Raw genomic sequence first — 20,259 nt, forward strand, 5'->3', positions numbered from 1 at the left:
AAGTGCTCTCACAACATTCAGATTTCTTTAGCGATTGATGCAATCAATCCCGTCAAGTTTTCTTTAGCTCTTGGTGGACTTAAGAATCCCATGTGATTGAGCATTTTCAAAGCCTCGTTTTTCAACTTCGAATGCAAGGACATTAATGCCTAGGAAAGGCGACGGCTACGGAAAACTTAAGTTTACTGGCGGGGAAAAACATGTGAGCGCTTTATAGTTTAAAGAATATTTTTAGAAGAATTTAATAGCCTATTTCAAATATTGTTATGGCAGATTCTGGTCATGAAATGAAATGAAATGAAATGAAATATGCCTTTATTCAAGAGCGGAGTTAGGGCTATTTAGCCCTCTCTACCACTCAACCTCTAGGGTTATATTAGTACCCTAGATCGAAATTAAATTCCTTGTTTCCATGATCGAATCAACTGTCCCGCACAAACTAACAAAACACAATGGAAATATTACTTTAGATGATAAGTGCCATGCTGGTCATATGTATCGCTGAACGCTTAACAGTGGTTATTACATCATTAAATGCTATGATCATGATGTACGGTGGGGCTGGGTTTATCGGATGTTGATTGGTTTAAAGAATAAGAGCAGTTTGACACTAATGAGGGACGTGTTATTGACTTAAGTGGGGTTTTCGCGTTAAGTGTTCAACATATAACGAATCTCACCAAGTTTCGGGGTAACCACTCGCTGAGACTTCCTCAGAAGTACTCTACTGACACTAAAATCATTATCTTTTATTAATGAACAACGGTTTTGGGTTGCGATGAGTTATGTTCAGGAGGGAGGGGGTAGGGGTATCGATGCTTAGTAGAGTCATCACTAGGGTTTGTGTGATGTTACACATAACTAAGCTATGTTGCAAAGACTTGATTCTGGATCTAGTTAGTTGTGTAAGTATTCTAAGTCTAAATAAAACTGAAGTTTCTAGGGTAAATTAGCATTGTAGGGGTACCAGCCCCCTTCTAAATTTTGTGTTTCCTCATATTTTTATTACATTTCCGCTTGACACCATTTTTGTTGCTGACAATGCCAAAGAGTTAATATATTTTATTCCTTAAATTCAACACTGGTGACTGATAAACCACGTAGTTTCACCCGAGAATGCACTATGGATCAGGCTCTCGATTGAATAAAGGACTATATCTTTATGTAACAGGGTCCAAGTTATGTACTAATTTATTGGCTTACTCTTAAGTGATTTTATAGTAAACAACCTTTCTTTTGTAGGTGGTTGAGCTGAATACTCGAACTTCCAGTAAACATGAAAATATCCGCAAATGGTTCGTTTAAGCCTCACGTTTTCCGCAGTTATTTAAAAGAGTCTCCTAAGCTAAGATTGATCTACTAATAGAAAAAATAAACATACTATTCAAGAATGTTGCTTAGGGTTGTTACTCTTATCTTTACTTTAGTAATATAATACGATTTTACTCTTAGTTATACGTGCCTGTTTCTGGTGAAATAGTTCTAATATTGTGTAAATAACAACAAATATCGTATTAAAGCCAATTCCTTGTAAAATTCAGGTGTTCGAATACACTTTGCACTGCGTGTACGTGTTTTACGTTGTGTATGTACACCAAGTACATTACTCATATTACTTCATTCATTAGTAATCATATTGCCCTTTATTTTTCATATCCAGAATCTTTTCGACATTAAATAAATGTCTGAGAAGGTGCCTAGTTTTTTAACGGAAAATTAATTTTTTTACTATTCCAATAATTTTAGTATTATTGTAGAGCTAATATTTACTAGCCGTGAAACTATTGTAGTCTGGTATAGTAAAAAAATGTGAAATATATTATATTTGAAAAAGTAATCAGGTTTCCAAGAGTTGGCTGAATAATATCTCAGTACGTGAATCAACGGTTAAATGATACATACTTATTTTCTTTTAAATATTCTGGATATTTATTTTTTTCTATCTAAATCCAATTATTTCATATTAATTTTATCACTATAGGATTTCATTGGAAAAGGAATTACAGAGGTGATATATATAGATATAACCTCTAATATCTATATATATTTTAATATATATTTTTATATTATATATATCTAATATCTGCTCTTATATTTTTGACCTAAATATAATAGTATATTTAGGTCAAAATAATAAGCTCAACTGTTGAAACTAAAATTAACAGTAATACAATTGTAAATATGATTGTCTCAACTAACAATGTGTGTTTTTATTGCTTGATAGCAGACTTCACCCATTTTGAGAGATTAACGACATCAGTGAAAAGCGCTGGTTCGGTGAGACACCCGTATCCGCCGGCGTACAGTCCGTACACTGCCTTCTTGTACACTATAGGGTCACCAAAGTCGACCTGTACAGATTTACATATGCTGCATAATACAGTATATAAATAGGATTTATATTATATTTATTTAATCTGTAGTGAATCCAGGTGAGTAGATATAGTAAAACTACTTAAGAATATAAACTAACAAAGATGGAGGATTAGTTATAATACACAACATTAAATTTAAAAACAAAACGAACCTTTCTATTAACTGTCATGCATTTTAATTGTACGAGGCACAGCACTGCTACCCCAACCTTGGAGAAATAACGACTTTTAACTGCGCTTGAAACTAAAAATATTGTCAATTAGCAAAATACTATGATCAAGGTTTTATTTATATCGTTAGACGGCATAGTGCTCAGAAAGGATGTCATTCTACTTTACGTTGGTTTTGGTTAACGTAACAATCGAACATATCCAGTCATAATGTGTCACTGATGATTATGAAGCTACCATGGCAATTAACTTTAACTTCTCAATTACTTAAGAAATGTTTTAGCCGATTTTGGTATAGATCATTTAAATAAATAAAGCCTTAGTCGAAACAATACTTGAAACCTTTTTAGAAAAATAGAACTAAAATTATTAAGAAGGACAGATTAAAAAATCAATTAAATTGGCTACAGATCTGAGTTGCAATGCCAAAACAAAGTCCCCAAATTTATCACACCTTAGACATGTTTTTTTAGTATAAGTATATAAACTCTTCTTTATAAGTATATAAAGTGAATAAATATAAATTTCTTCATAAAATATCAAATCCAGTTAATATTTTATATTTTACTATTATAAATGTATCTGTTTTTTATTTTATAATATTTCATATCTACATACAGAAATAAGAAGTAATGTTTTTTTAAATTGTGCAAAACAATGCCATATATTATTTTTAGGGCTGCCATATTCTTCCTGTATGAAAATTATTTAAGAATAACACCCACAGTAAAAACTAAAATCCTATCTCTCGTTAGGTGTACTAAGGTGTATAGTTTATATATAAAAAATTAATAAAGCAGTCAGATATTTGTATAATATTTTATCACCTCTAAAGAACAATTATCCAACAAATAAATTTCTCCATACAGCATCACACAACTTTATAATGAATATAATGGGAGATACAATGAGGAAAATACTGTTTATAGTGCAAGTCTTAAACGAAAATCTCTCTTTACTTACGCCACAAGGCGCTACATTGGTGTCAGACGTGCACATGAGTCTGGACGTCAAGTCGTAGGGGTAGGTTTCATCACAGGTATCCCAATCCAAGACGGTCAACTCGCCCGACAATAAGTTTGGTGAAGGGTTTCCATACTGTTAACAAAGAAATCTGCAATAGAGGTTTATAAATCTCTATGTAATTAACGAGAAAGCGTATTTTACGGATTGATACGGATATAGGATACTATTCATCATTATTATGAAACACTATTAAAACTGGTTTACAATTGAAAGGAAATGAAATTAGAGTATTGGTTGTTAAGTAACGTTTTACCTCAGATGCAGGGCCCCAGCCGGAAGCAACCACCTTAGTTTTTCCTTTGAGATCTTTTTTGCCGAGATAGGCTTTGCCTTCTTGCCGAGCTTGATGGGCTTGTTGAGTTTGACGACCGCGATGTCGTAGTCCCAGGATCCCGTGTAGTTCTCGTGGACGACAACCTTCTCAGCGGTTAAGGTCTGCCCGCCCTGTTCATAGGTGGTGCTGCCAGCTCTGAACTCGATTTCGTCCGAAGGAACCCTGTACAATTTAATCAAATTATGTATATTCCTTCAGTACCAAATATGGTAATGCTAGACCTTTATGACACTATTCTGCAAATTTTAACTTTAGTGCTTGTTTTTGGCCCAACTACTAAAGGAGACCAACAAAGGAATAAATTCAACACTATAAGAACTATAAGTGTTTTCACTGACCTCCTGCCTTCTAATTATTTAGCTATATAGGTCCTCGTTTACTAAGTATAAGGTTTAAATTATATTCCTGGAGAACTATACCCATGATTCTTCTAAGCAGATCCAGACTGCAAGCCCTTGAGATTACAAGTAGACTTTAAGTATTGTGCGCATAAGGACGACTAGGCCCATCTAGGTAATCATGGTAAAGTATTGCAATGTCCGATAAAGAGATTTTAGTTAGACATCATAGAAATCTGTCTAGCGCAATCGTTCTCATGACGGAATTTCCGGGTGATTTTTTGGGGTTTTTTCCCATTTCATATTTTCCTAACCTCCAAAATCCAAAACCACCATGACTCTACAATTTATTATATGGGAATCATAGTATTCGAATATGATAACTGCCGTATTTTTTAAATATGCAGACTTAACTTGGTATAAAGGGAGTACTTGCACATAGCTTGGATCGGTTCGCAACTCAGTCTTAACCAATGAAGATTTTTAAGATGTGAGCCATTCACATTCGAGTAAAAATGTTAATTAACCCAATTCCACCATATATAGAATCCTACACAATCTCTACATATAATGCGTAATTATGAACAACTTTTCAACAAAACTATTTAATTTTTACAGATATACCTTAAGCTTTTAAGCCGATCATTCAAAGTTGGAAGAAAGAGTGGTTATTTAACAAGTACTTGTCTTTGCTCTATCGCTGAGGGCTATGCACTCAGCCCTCGGAGATGGGTGTTAACAAATCCGGGAATACCGTATGAGCATTTATTTAAAATTTTGAATTCTAAGATGGGATTTGCCAGGAAGTTAAAAGTAGTGTACACATAAATTTGTGTACTTTTTCTGGATTCAAACAAAGTAAGAACTTGCAGTTAAATTTTTTATTATTTTAAGGGTTTACGGATTAACCATTCTGGTGAACAGCTTGTGAGAAATAACTGCACCAGCCATTTAGACTTTTCTAGGGTGATTAAAATGAATACGAGCAAATTGCTAGCTTTCATGTACTGTCTAGTGGTTTACAAGGACTAAGGTAGAATATTGCCAAATTTAAAGTTTATAGTATACCAGAAAATGTGATTAGCATTTTATACTCTGGGTAAGTTAGTACCACAGGGGTTTTAAAGATAAATGTGTTTTGATTACTTCATGAAGAAAACTTAACCAACCAAGACAATCTTATCAGCCCAATACGTCAATCAGGATGTTTTATTTCACGCGAATATATTCCCAAAGAGGACACGGTTACGTGGGGTTAAAAGAACAAGAGATACTTTCCTCGAGGGGGTTAATTATGAGAATAAGTAGATCAGGCGTTCATCAAAAGGTTGAGTTAATCGGGTGATTAACTTGACTGGGTTTATAATCCTTACAAGAAGAATAAATGTGCCGGAGGTAGAATTATGTCAGAATTCTATCAGATATTTTTACTGGATGTGAGCTTGTTAAGAAGAAACCTTTACAGATTAATATGTTCAATCTTTATCTACTAATGTTACATACATGCCTTTTTGACCACAAGGATGCCATAAAGCGATTTAAATTACGATAATGCTTGGTCAACAAAACTATGTATTACATGCTAAGCCATTAGTCATTTACCTACCATTAGTCATTTACCATTAGTTATTACCTACACGATAGAGGCAGAACATCTTCTGTACGAACGGAGATTTCACTATAAATGACTATTTTTATGAAATGAACTCAAAACTACTCTGTCTGTATCTACTAATGCCTATTCAGTAACGCTCAGCCAAATCCCATAGAGGTACGTAAACCGACATCAAACTATATTGCCAATGTGGCTTGAATTTATATGTTAAAAATTATATCCATAGCGTGTCATTTGCGAAGTATCGTGTAGGTACTCCGCTAATGCGGGGCCAAATTCAGTGGATAGTCTTATTAACTTCACTTCACTTGGTATTCAATAAGAGAAAATTAAATTACATGTCAAATGGCCTGTTTATAGCTTAAAGTTCGTACAGAGGCATTATTTTTATGTAGTTTGTAGTTATTGGCATTTTTAACCAATAAATGGTTAAAGATGGCAGTCATTTGGGCAACATTTTGACCTCGAGTATTTCAGAAGATACGTCAAAATATATATTGACACATCATGAAATTCTCAAATATTTCCAAGTTAAATTTATGCGTACTTTTTTCGACAAATTTTCAGTAATACAGATGTATACAGGTAAACACTTATAATTAAGGGGAGGCGGTACCCCTATCTTTGTAATGTTAACATAGGTACCATTATCTCAGAAACTAATGGACCAATCAACCTAAATTTTTTTTATACAACATATATAGGTATTTAAGCAACTACTGAGTTTTTTTGGTGCTTGTATCTTAAAAAATAAATTTTTTATGATTTTTTTTTTCAAAACCCATATTGAAATATCAAACTTGGAATTTAGAATATTTTTTTTAGGTACCTAATTATAATAGGAGGCATCTCAAAAAAACTCAGTAGGTGCCAAAATACCTATATAAATGTGTGTAAAAGTTTCAAGTTGATTGTCCAAGTAGTTTCTGAGAAAAGTTGTACCTTTGTGTGCAAAAACTGTAAAAAAGTAAATTTGCGGGAAATCGCAAAAAAACGAATATAATGACCTATTTTAGCTATGTTATATAATATTTTTACCTATATATGATATGTAATTGGTTTTTATAATTAAATGTGATCTTTATATTAATAGAATAGGCTATATATGCTTTTAATATTTAGAATTATCTATATTGGAAAATTTGTATATCAAAAGTAACGCGATGCGGGGTTAGGCCTATAGTCATAACGGAGTGAAAGATAATACAAAAAAAATTAATTAGGCTATATTATTTCAAACATTTTTGAGTTTAGATATACATTTATAAGAGAAATAACAGAGAAAATTATGAATAGAACTTATACCCAGCCACAAATAGAGTAAAACAATAAACAAAATTATAGAAAAAAACATGCAATTTATTTACCGTAGCATTAGTGCATTCCTGGATCATATGCAGGCTCCTCTTCAAAATCCTCCTCAATCCTTCCTTTTTAAATTCCTGGTTTGTCTCCTTGCTTGTCTTTGAAAGTCACTTATCGCACAATTTGCTCGTCGCACTCGCTCGTAGTTCAAAAACTTTTCATTGCGTCAATTGTCCTCTTGCAAGGTTCAATGCCTACTGCTCTAAGCATTTTGCATTTTGCTATGTTGCCATCATTAAAAGTAGAAATAGCATCATAAGCACCAAACTCAAGTGTGTTCAATGTCACAAAAATCTTTTTTTGGCACTCTAGACCAGATGACATTATTGATGCTTTCATTGACATTCTGCGTTCTTACCGTGTAAACATTTTCGAAGAAGGTCAGGATTTGCTAAAGCCTGAAAGATTGGTTTCAAGGCGAAACATTATAGCTGAAGGAATGCTGTTCTTATGAGGAATATGGCTCTTTAGTGTGCTTTGCCTTGTTGTATTTACACCATGTATTTTCTCCTGACGGGCAAATGCCATGCTGAGGATTGTCGTCCGTCGAAAGTTTATGAAAATATATGGCCCAAACCGCTGCCTTCATGTTCTGTAGGTTATCAGTATTTTTCCTAATAGCATTTCCATAATAGGTTTGCAATTGATCAATTATGCCATCTGTTTAGTCTATTCTTTTCACCTAGTTTGCCGCCATCAGAAAGTGTTTACGCCTTTTGAGTCTCTTTTTAGTTTCCTTAGCCTAGACCCCATTCTCTTTTGAATATGGCCTATACACTCCAGTTTCTGTATTTCTTCCACTTCACCATAAGGTTTACTGTCTGCAAATAGTTTTGAAAAACTATTTGTATCTCCATCACCTAAATACTCTAAGTACCTAACATTATACTTATTTACTGATCGGTGAAAAATAGCTAAGGCTCCAGCTGACTCCATACCTCCGCTCGAGCCTTGATAATTTTGCCGAACAAATAGCCTCATGTTGTTGTTTGTCCAAACAATTACAAAAATTTAGATAACACTTCTATGTCCATAACTTTTCCTGTGTCAACACTTGTACAAGTAACAATTCCGTTTAGAGAGCTAAAGCCACGCCGTTGCCAAGTGCCATCAATACCTACTTTTAAGTCGCGTTCGTTCTTACCTAAGGTTTTATTTTCCTCAACAGCCTCATACACAGCAGTTTTCATGGATTCATCCATTACCTGTTTAGACTTGTCTTTTAAAAATTTATTATATCGAAACGGTTTTGTTGGAGGTTGCGGAAGATTCATTACGCCACATAACATTTTGCCTGCAGCCATACCTTTCCCGATAGACCTCAGTCCATACACTAGTCTAATATTTACATCAAATAGAGTCTTTTTTTCTAAATTAATATTCCTAGAACTATTAAATTTATGTACATATTTACAATGGCAACAATAAATCTCCATCTCAAAAGCCAGGCCAAAATGTTGAGCAGCACGCACTTGTAAACCACTTTTCTTGCAATTTTTACAAAGTGATGAACTAAAAAGTTGATCTGATAAAATTTGCATGTTAATAATTTCATTGTCATAGTTTTCATCACAATTAAACATCTCATACTTATCTATGTTTATTTTTCTTTGAAGAGCTTGACTGAGATTGTGTTGACATTTCAGGCCTAGGGGTAGACTCATCTTTTGACATCTCATTAGGGTTAGGACTGGCTGGTTTTCTTTTCCTACCACCAACTCCTTTACGGGGTTTAGCATAACTACTTTTAACACGAGGCATATTTATACATAAACAATCTTGTTAGCAATAATAAATATAAATTACTAACTAACACTCACTATATCACTTCACAAAGCACCAAAACACTAAGCAAAACAATAAACAAACAGTATAAAGTCAGAAAGCAGAACTCAAAGCTGATGAAATAGAAGTTAGTTCAGGCCTGCCAAACACAACAAAAGCAAATTATAGCACACAAAAATAAAAGGTCATATGTATAATTAGTACATGTGTGAATAAACGCAGCCAAGCGCTGTCACAAATTTCTTTCTTCCTGAAACATGATGTAAGCATATTTTAAAACTTTTTTTCTGTAGGTTTACAATTTTCAAATATACATGTATTATATATCATTGTGTGCAGAAAAAGCCGCTTAACATTTTAAAAAAATAAAAAAAAAATGTGAAAAAAATATTTTTCTGGGGTACCGCCTCCCCTTAAATATGTTTAAAAACATAATTTATTATTATTTATAACTAAATAAAGTTCATGACATAGGAAGACATTTATATCGGTGTAAAAGTTATTTTTCTACTATGTTTTATGATAACCATTCTTCATATATAAAAGAGTTAAGATTTTATTACAATTATAAAATTGAGAGTTATTAAACCATACGTGTTCTGCGAATCAAACATCAAAGTAATAACGCATCTTCTGTTTGAGATTTTAAGATACAAATGTAGTGGTTCAAAAGAATACTGTTACATAAAGTGGTTTACAAGGAGCAGTTCATAAAAAATATGCAGTAAACACTTATGAAGGATATAATAGTTCTTAATACGTTCATTTAACAACTACTTTCGCCTTATTTTTAGGGTTAATTGTAAGACAGGGCCTTTTCGCCCTTTTGTATATATAATACAAATAAAGTCATTTGAATTTGAATTTGAATTTTTGTTTTATTATTTAACATTTATATAATATGCTCGAAAATGTTTACCAAGCAACGTTGAAAGCCGTTGTCAGTATCCAATGTGAGTTGAGGATGACTCCAGATCCCTGTAAGCTGCCGTCAATAATCAGTGCAACCTGCAAAAGGTAGGTATAATTAAACCACGCAATTATAAAACTCACTCATCGTGAGTGTCTCAATTCGCAACAGAATTTGTTAACTGATAGTTTATGTTATGTTTGTGGCTTTTATTACATATAACAACGTAGCAGTACGCCAGATCTCAGTGTTTAGTGACAGATGTGATAATTCAAAGTACATAGATAATTTCTTTACTGATAAATGGTTTACAACCCCTACAAATAAAAGAGAATTTGCGTCAGCCTAATGAGCGACAGACAGGCTTCAATAACACGTAGCCGTATTCCAAGGCTGGACATGCAGCATAATAGAAAAAATTCTTATCTATGTATAAATGAAGTTTCTTAGAAAAGTGCAGAACTGTATATACATATTCCTCGAGATATCCTAACACACGCCCCATTCGTATTTTTGTTTACCACATTGTGTTTCATATAAGATTTAAAGTAATAAAATCTTACTCAAGTCACCATAGAAGGGGTAGTTAGGCTACATGTTAAAATCTCTTTAGCGTACAAAGCAAGAGTGGGCTGGAAAAAATCTAGTCACACAATTTTAATACTGACTTTCCAATCTATTACTTATATGTTCCACTGTATGATAAAAATGTCACTTCCTTAAACACAGCAGTTTATTTGAACATTTATTTATTCTGAATTACAAAGTGTACTAAACCACCTCACACACATAGACAGAGACATCCACCAGTATGGAATAAGAGGCAGAGACAACTTGAGAGTACAACAGCAGAGGACAGCAACATTTGTGCATTTGCCGTCTCAAGTTAGTGTTAGGCTGATAAGTCCCTACGCATCGAACAAACCAATAATATAAATCACATTCGAGCTCGATTGAAGCGCCATCTGGAGGCGTTTTTCTTGGTTGAGGAGTTTATGGATAGTCGCTGGCATAACTAATTTGTATTGGCCTAAAAAAGCCAAATGAGAGTGTGCGTGTATGTGATGCTTGTAAGTGTGGTTGGATGTAAATATTAGATTAGAATTTCAACTTTTAAAACATGATGTTGCAAAAAAATGTGTTATCGTCAAAATGCAAGATAAAATGAATTTTAATTTGAACTATTTAACGGTAATATGGTAATGCGGCCGTGCTATTAATTACTGTAGACCCAATGCGGTGGTAAAGGGCAGATATATTTTCAGGGTTAAAACATACTCCTATTATGTCGTAATTGAAGTATTACGTTGCATATCACAATTGCACTCTATTTGTGACCTGTAGAGGAATACACTGCCTTCGAAATGATAAGTATTTCTGTACTAAGTTGCTAGAAATGTGCGTACAGAGAGAAACATCTTACGTAATCACGACGATGCATATCTTTCCTTGAACCCGAAGCCAATTTTATCTCTTTCGTTCTAACGCGCGACTTCTTCTAGAAATTGCAATCAATCAACAACTATGTTATCAGAGACAGACTGACAACTTCATGTGTCCACTGACTGAATAATGAGCACTGTAGAAAGATAATCGATAAATACTGTTTTTAAAAACTAAAACTAGTCAGTATTACGTTATTGCCCTGGAAATATCTGTAAGGATATATTCAACGATAAAAAAATTCAGTAAATTTGATTCAAGCATGCCAATAAAATTTGAGTGTTTCGAGTATTTCACAATGCTCTTATTCAGAATTAATATACCGACTAAATTGAAATATTTTCATCATAAAGTTTTAAGGAAACTTAACAATATTATTGTGACACTACATAATCTCGTGATCTATTAGGAGTATGTTTTTATCCAAGATATTGTTCGCCTTCTGGATTTAGGTTCACAATTACACTTTTCTGTGACACATATTCTTTAATGCTTGCCCTTGTCTATCTGGATGATCTTTTCATTCATTAAATTACATGAGCACATTGCAGATTTATGAATTATACTTAAAACTATTGATAAGTGCAAAACGTTTCGTGAAACCAGTTTTTATTAAGCTGGTCATTAAACTACGATAAATGTTTTACGCACATATTGTTTTAATAAATCCAATTAAAAATAATCCATCTATGAGCAACGCCAAACAATACTTTTGGATAGATACAACAAAATCCATGAACAATAATAAAAAAGTATGATACAAAATAACATTGTTGTGCGATAAAGTTTTTCAGGCCGCCGAAGCTATTAGGACTTTTAACAACGTAATACAGCTTTGACAAAGCCAGTTAAAAAATTTAGAAATACATACCATATATGGAAACTTCTTGATTGAAGCCTTTTTGCCATTAATTATGCCTAAATTTCCATGGATGCGTTTTTGCCCTTCAGCATGTTTTCCGATCTCTAGGCCACTCGTCAAACCTGTGGACATTTTCAACATAAATACTCTCTGAAATTAAAAACAATTAGAAGGAAATATTTTATCAACTCCATGTCCTCTTTCGTGGGAAAAATAATTCACAATTTATGATGTGAACAAAGATAACAATAGTATGAGATAGCAATCATGTTATAATATTTTATGTAATAGTTTTAGTATACATGTTATTATAGACTTAATTTGTAAGACTGTTTTTTTTTGAGAGAGGCAGGAAAATGCTTTTTCGCACAGAGGTGGCCAGCCTGTAGTGTGGGACTCCTACTTACGTAGAATACTTACTAAAAACCTCCTCTACTCTTAGGGTTCTAGCCTGGAAACCGCTTATCGCTTTAAACTTCGCGCTAGGCCTAATTTTAGTTTACGCCCAGAGGTCTCGCACCTATCTAGCCGTTCGGATCTTGGATCTGTCCCGCGTTCCGGTCCAGATCATTCTTTTTGGCGCAGAGTATACCCTGTGCAAAGCTGGATCAGCAGCAATTGTAGTCCTCGCCCTCCAACATCCGGTCACAGACCGTGTCCACCGATATCATACCGAAAGTTTGAGTCACTTCAAGGCGGCGCCTTTCACAAAGCGGGCAGCGGAAGAAAGTGTGTTCTGTGTCGCAGGGAAAGCCTTAGCAATAAATGCAATCCGGCGAAACGGCCTTGGTACGTACGAGGGCGCTCCTCAGTTCTTGCAGTTTCCTTGCAGATTTCGCCTTGTCGCTGATAAAATGCCTTCCTCTTCCCTGCTAAAAGCTTGACGGGGATGACTCCAGCAATAACCAAGACGGCAGGCTCAGACACTGTACGGTAGGCGGAACACACCCGGAGCGTCGCTTGACGCTGTACCCGGGCGATCCGTATCCGATAAAATTCATTATTTAGTGCGTCTGCCCACACCCGTAAAGGAGCACGGACTGGACTGTAGACATTAACAGTCTTCTCCTGCTGGACTTGGGACCGCCGACGTTGGCCATGAGCCTGCTAAGATTAGTTACCATCCGCTGTATGGAAGATCTGGTCCCTCCAAGTCAGCTTATTGTCCACCAAGGCGCCAAGGTATTTTGCGGCTCGCGTGGTCTGTACTATTTTACAATATTTTATTAATTTTAGTTAAATTTTTGTAGATGTTGGTTTGATCTGGTAAGCCTGGAGGCTAACTTTATAACACGTTGCCTACGATACCTCGCAATTTAAATTAATTTTGAACAGTTTAATAGCTTTTTAATCAGTTGTAATTTTAACTACAAATTTTATATCTAAGCCTACATAAGACCTGAACTGAGCCACGTTTATGTAGGATGTTATAAATATTTTGCCACTGTTATATATTATTTTGTAATTAAAAATTGAATAGATAACATACGTTATCTACTAACTGTTGGTTAGGTTTGCAGTCAAGCAAGATCAAAGATAACCTCTTCTTGTCGCAATCATGGAGTGATGTGCTTTATAGACTAGTAATAAGCACATCATCACTTCTATCAATCTACGTGGCAAAAATTGAACAGGATCGGACTTGAACTCTTGAGTTCGTCAGTTCAATTACACCCGTCCGGAGGAAACTTTTAGGAAGCTACTGAGGATACGTAAAAAATAATTTTAGCGAATAATGTTTAACTGTTATATAATTATTTTAATTCACACTTTACCATTTGTTACTATTTATATTTATTTGTTGTTATTGTATTTGTTATTTATAAATTTATTTAATTTATTTAACTATTTACATTTATATTTTATGTATTTTAAGAATACAGGCAGATGTGTCTTTACACCCCATGGGATGCACCTGAAATGGAACAGCAAGCATGTACTAGCTGACGAGTTCGTAAAGAGCCTCAGGGGGATGAAACATTCTGTCTCTGAGACACCGTCCCAACCACCTGACTCCACCGTCAGCTCGGCCTCAGGAGTCTCCATCTGTGCCTCTGCTGACGATGTTGGAGCCGTCAGTCACAATGTTCCCCTTCAAGAGCTATGCGGAGGCAGTACAAAGGCGCTCACAGTTGCGACGAGGTGTTACATTATCTTCACTCCCAGCCACAATTAGCAAAGAAACTGTGTTTTTTTAATTACTTACAGATAACATAAATATATCAGACCTGGGAGAACATTAGTTTAAAAATCAATAAAGAAAAACTTTCATAATATTCTACATTTAATCTATACATTGTCCATTATGCATAAAAATGCAGTCTCCCACTAATAAAATTGATAAGCTGATCTTCATGGCAGAAGAGCTGCACCCTGACGCTTGTTATTTCTAAGCATGGTTTTACGGCAGACACGATCGATATGTTTAGCATTGAAAATTATGAATTGCCTAACTCTTTTCACCAATTATATTACAAAGGGGGCGGTATGGCAATGTTTAAAAAACCGCAATTGGATATTTTAACCACTGAGGGTGGAGTACAGTTGTGATTTGGATTTTTAAGGAGGGGGAATAAAAATCAATGTAAGTTTTGAGGAAAAAAACATGATATGTTAATTGGTGTATATGGATTCAAAAATGAATGAAGGGCAAATTTTTTAGTCAATTCTTTACACCTTCTAACTTTTCCCTAATCAAAGTCGTTGAAGTTAATCATTATTGGTGACTTTGATATCTATGTAATAGAACAAATTAACCCCCTAACTTAGCGGTCACGGGACATTCTCTCTTCTTTTGGCTAAATTTGGTCTGTAACCCATAAACTAAGTGACCGCCACATCGAGTACTGCCGTCGGCAATATCATTACTGGCGTTACGAATGTCTTGGATTCTCTGTTGAACGCGGCCTTCTCAGACAACTTCTCGCAGGACATCACACACCACATTCCAAAATTCAAACCAACCTGTTTTAAAACTAAATGCGATCTACAATCCGGAAACATGGAATATTTTAATAAATGTTCAGTAAGGAATCATTAGCTATCTTTAAAACCTTCCAGCGAGTGGAGGATGTCTACAACGTGTTTCTTGATTGTTTAATTTTTAATTTAAATGTCACTTGCCATTTAGAAATTTCAAAGACCGTTCTCAAAATAAACGGAACGTCTAGGCTACGCAGGATATTGTCGATTACAGAAGAACGGCTCAAATATTATCACTCAATCTACGTCAAATCTGAGGACAAGGAATTTAAAATGTTTTATCAAAACTTTAAACAAAATTACTGTAATGAAATAATAAATACCAATTCGTGAGACATCGAAAATCACTGAAAGTACATAATTTTACCACAGTGAATTAAGTATTCCAGTCATTAAAATGAGAGCTTTACTGGCTATAGGTCACCAAAAGATACATGGGTGTTCCAGGTAAATCTAAATTTAAACTCTAGTGCTAAGCGAAGATACGCTACTAGGGGGAGAGAACTGTTTTTAAATAAATATAAATAAACTCATACTTGTACCATGAATTATAACTAAAAAATTCACAAATATGAAAACAAAATTTTATTTTTTAAATAAATAATTGTGATTTTGTAATGTCTCGGTTAATTAATTAAAACTTATATGTAAACTATTTACTCAATTCATTGCCCTTTAATATTTTTAATGAATTAATTCATCTTCTTTCATTATGATATTTTAATCTCAGATCGTTATTATAACATTTATTCCAAATTAAACAACCAACAGGTTTTATAACCAAATTTCTAATGCCGTATGTGGTAAACCTAGAGAAGGCGATTAGCCGGCATTGGTCCAAGAGGTGGGTGAGGTCCCTAAAAGGGATTAGTAAAGATGTACAAATTATGAAAATGAGGGAAATTACAGTTCAAGGAGAGGTACTAATACTATAGAGCATTAGATTATTTGTGTAATTTTACTTACATAACACGAGGGCGAGAAAAGCACAACATGCGAATAGATTCATTGTCATGACTATAATGCCTCGTCAGATCTGTTTACGTGAAGTGTTTAAGCTACCCAACTTTGTAGATATATTGTTTCAGTACATCACGTTTGTCAAGTTAGATGGATCTGAGATTTGAAAAATCACAGCTTTAATCATGACTTGCCTTCTTAATCTTAATCCTGTCTCCAATCTCTGTAATCCTCGTGTGATTGATATCTTCATGTTACTGAAATGTGTTTGCGTGTTACAAGGTTGTGTTTGTATCATAAGCTTGTTAAAATATGAAATGGGAGTAGAATTATGAGAAAAACAAAACGCATATATCAAATGTAGGAATTTGAACTCCCTCATTAAACATTGTTCTTGTATTACTTTTGAAATGTCAGTTTGTTACATTGATCTACATTTATCTTAAGTATCAATGGTAAAACAAAAACAGCCAATATCTCGTAACTTCATTAATATTTCTAGATTCAAAGTGTAATATTTAATCAGTAAATGCTCATTATTAAGAACGTAAATATGATACTTAATTTTAATGATCAAATATAGGTTATAACTACTGCCAGGTGTCACAAGACAATCAATACTGCAATATTATATGACTTGAATCAAGATAAGTCAACAGAGACCATTTTTGACTTTCAGTAGTTTTTAAGCTTTTACACTAGTTTCTCCACCATTCACATAATTTTGAGATTAGTAATGTTACATAAGGTGGGATCAATAGATTGGCTTATACATAATTGGGCTTTGCACGAATGAGTAAATGAATGAATAATTCCTTATTTTTTGGACGGAAAAACTTAGGGCTACATATCTCTCTCTTACACTTAACATGAATCAAATTGTAGGTACAAATAACACTTGTAATTCAAAAAATTAAACTAAAATAAAATAAATCATAAACGTTAAATATATTCATTCTAAACATAATAAAAACCATGTCCCAAAAAAATTCAGAATTTTATTTATATTACTGTTATAATACAAATAATGTGTATTTAAAATAAATTTTTAAGTAGGAAATGACCCAAATATACAACAGTACAAGTAAAAATGAAATTTTTCAAATTTTTAGCGTGCAAAAGACCAAATATCACCAAATCGGCGGTCGTCCGCCGCTAAAAAGGGCGACTTAACGCCAAAAGCAAACCGGTCCCAAGCTCTTCAAAGATTTGAATGAAGCAGGATGTGATCGACACAAACGGCAAGCATATGATAAAAATTATTTATCTAGTTTTTTAAAAATGTTGTGTGGGTGTTTCTTACGCCTTCTTCTAGAGCACTGAACTTAATATCTATCACAAAATATTTTGATTTGAAATCCTTTTTTTACAGTCGTAAAAAGTAACTTTTGGATCCTAAAAATTCCTAGATAATGCAAATCAGCTCTGAAATTTATAATTTTCCAATAGAGTGATGTAATGCTCTTGTAAATCCTTCATTCTATTATTTAACACAAAAGTCATAGGTGCATCAAATGTGTACTTTAAAGGTTGTGAGGAAGTACAAGAGATTTAATCAGTGGAAGCTTTACGTAGTGGTAACAACGTAGTCAGTCATAAGGCATGTTTGTTTATATCATGGTACCGTGCTCTACGGCGATTTAAAAATACCACAAATTTAATCTATTTATGGGTTTTAAGTAAACGTATAAATACAAATATTTATTTAGCGTTATCTCTGGATAAACCAATAACGGTAAAAGATTTTAAACCATGAATGAATCTGAGGAAATTTTCTGGTGTTTGTTAAGGTATGCCAATAAATTATTGTACATGAACGCAGTAAAGTCTTTAGCTAAAATTTGTTAAATCATGTGGAATGTATTAAGTTTTTGAAATAAATTAAACTGTGACTCTTTATTACATAATGTTGATTTTAAAACAAAATAAACTTTAACAATTTTGATTGGATTATCATACTTTACTGTCTATTGTATAGTTTAAAGTGGTTATATATATATATATATATATATATATATATATATAATATATATATATATATATAGTTGTCCATATAGAGTCAAAGGAGAGATCAAAACTTAGAATATCAAGAACTATTTTTAACCATATTTGTGAATTTCTCCATCGCAAAAAGGAAGTTTGTACCAGATTTTTGCTCTACTTTATATAAGCAATTTTGGTAAATGGGTATAAATGATTTCAAATTGTATTTCTTTATTCAAGTCTCTACGATAAATATAAAATAGTAACGATGTAGAAAAATAACAACAATCAATATGTTAAACGCATATTTAAATGCTCTACGAATCTGCTGATTCCCGTTAGAATTCTTATTTTCTAAATAAGAGACATTTTTTCTTAGTAGCACTTTATAAATACAAGTGGCACACCCATAAGTTTTCGTTTAATTTGTTACTATATTATATAGGTTCTTGGAAGAAAGTGTTATCATTAAAGAAAAAATTGTAAACTGGATTCTTATGTTATAATTTGCTAAACCTTATTAAAAATATACCTTTAAAACCCTTTCATACATTACACGTTCAAGTTAATGTTGTTTCAAATCTTTTAAGAATAAAGAGTTAAAAGATAATTGGCGAAGCCGAAGTGTCACTGTCAGGTCGATGACACTTCACAACATGACGGATTGCCTGGTTGCAAAGGTTATCAACAAATGGGTCCAAATATTGTTACTACCACGTGCAAACTGTAATCTGACTGGTGATGAAGGAGATTGTTACCAAGTGAAGTGAAAGTGAGGGATTAAAGATTGATCGATTTTTATGTCAATATTTTTCAGTACTTTATTATCTCTCATTTACCGGAATTGGGAAAGTCGTCGTAATGTTAGGTTTTTTACTCATTATCGTCATTAATTTGGGAAACGAAAGCATCGTATTTATAAATTATTAAATTGCAAGTGTGAAATCGGTACAGGATTCATAGACGGTATCAAATGGATCCCTCTTGATTATATTAATATTATAACTTTATCTTTATGGTTGAAGTTAGTTTTTGACGATGGAGGGATTGTGAAGGAAACAGGACATACGTCATCTTTCAGTGATACAAAAAAAATCTGTAACACTACGTTTCGAGATCTGAAATCTAATCTCTTTTTCCAGTAAATAACTAACCTAACACATACTTACAAACTAGGTTAAAATAAACAAATCATATCAGAGCGTTGTGACACGCGTTAAACAGGAATCACAAATACCATGTTGTGTACTTCATTAACTCTATAAAATGCACAAACTAAACACAACACAACACTAATTATAAAAACTGAACCTTATCTTTATCTTGTCACAGATAGTTATTACTGAGGATTTTCCAATTTTTATCTTTCTCTACCAAAATGTTGTCCCATTCGTACATTTAGCTCCAATTTATCTCAAGTGTTATTTCATAGGTGTCTTCAGGCACATAACATTTTGACACTCCAAATTTAAAACAGCTTTCAAATACCACTTTGATGTCTATTAGCAAGTATATTATAACGTTTAAGTCAATTCATATTAACTAATTTATAAGAAATAAAAACTCTATTTATAAATTACGTGAGATTTGTTGAAATCCAGCTTTTATAAATTAGTATATAACCTTTACGCAGATAAGCCCACAATTACACACCGTATAAATTGTGTTCTATACGAACCAAAAGTATCAAATTAAATTCTCTAATTAAATGTCTCAAACTAAAAAAAATGAACTAGTTAAATTCTTGATATAAAACTTGACCTACATTGACCTGGACATTAGTCTCAATCATATTAAAAAAACTTTGGGTAATAGCGCTTAAATTGCTATCCATCAATAAAAAAAAATCGTTTCTTTGTCGTGCGCTGGGATGTATAGAAATAGGTTTTTTTTGTAATGTCGTTATTGTTGAAATTTGTGTTCAATATAGTTTGATATACAGGTTATTGCGCCTCTTTGTAATATATATTGTTGATTAGAAGAATAAGAGGCCTGTACAAATATCTTACAAAAAAGAGGGATAGTTGGTACAGAGCAGAATTGGTAGTATTTATAATATGTTCAAAAACAGAATTTGAACCTATACTATCTCTAAACTCCTCAAACCGTT

General features: G+C 33.3%; 1 protein-coding gene across 2 annotated transcripts in view; it reads right to left on the reverse strand.

The window, feature by feature from the left end:
- Positions 1-2,211: 2,211 nt before the first annotated feature.
- The window catches only part of LOC124363916 (mite allergen Eur m 3-like), a 44,445-nt gene continuing 26,397 nt past the window's right edge, over positions 2,212-20,259 (reverse strand). Inside the window, exons 1-6 of one of the 2 annotated variants that reach the window (XM_046819186.1) lie at positions 16,173-16,328; positions 12,234-12,346; positions 9,929-10,017; positions 3,826-4,068; positions 3,510-3,644; positions 2,212-2,351 (exon numbers count right to left, since the gene is read on the reverse strand). In XM_046819186.1, coding sequence (XP_046675142.1) covers positions 3,605-3,644; positions 3,826-4,068; positions 9,929-10,017; positions 12,234-12,346; positions 16,173-16,221 — 534 coding nt within the window. In that variant the 5' untranslated portion in view covers positions 16,222-16,328 and the 3' untranslated portion in view covers positions 2,212-2,351; positions 3,510-3,604. Of the gene's footprint in view, positions 2,352-3,509; positions 3,645-3,825; positions 4,069-9,928; positions 10,018-12,233; positions 12,347-16,172; positions 16,329-20,259 lie in introns of those variants that run through there. The other variant, XM_046819187.1, reaches the window with a different exon arrangement.

This window comes from Homalodisca vitripennis, chromosome 5, assembly GCF_021130785.1.
Source record: "Homalodisca vitripennis isolate AUS2020 chromosome 5, UT_GWSS_2.1, whole genome shotgun sequence".
Taxonomy (NCBI): domain Eukaryota; kingdom Metazoa; phylum Arthropoda; class Insecta; order Hemiptera; family Cicadellidae; genus Homalodisca; species Homalodisca vitripennis.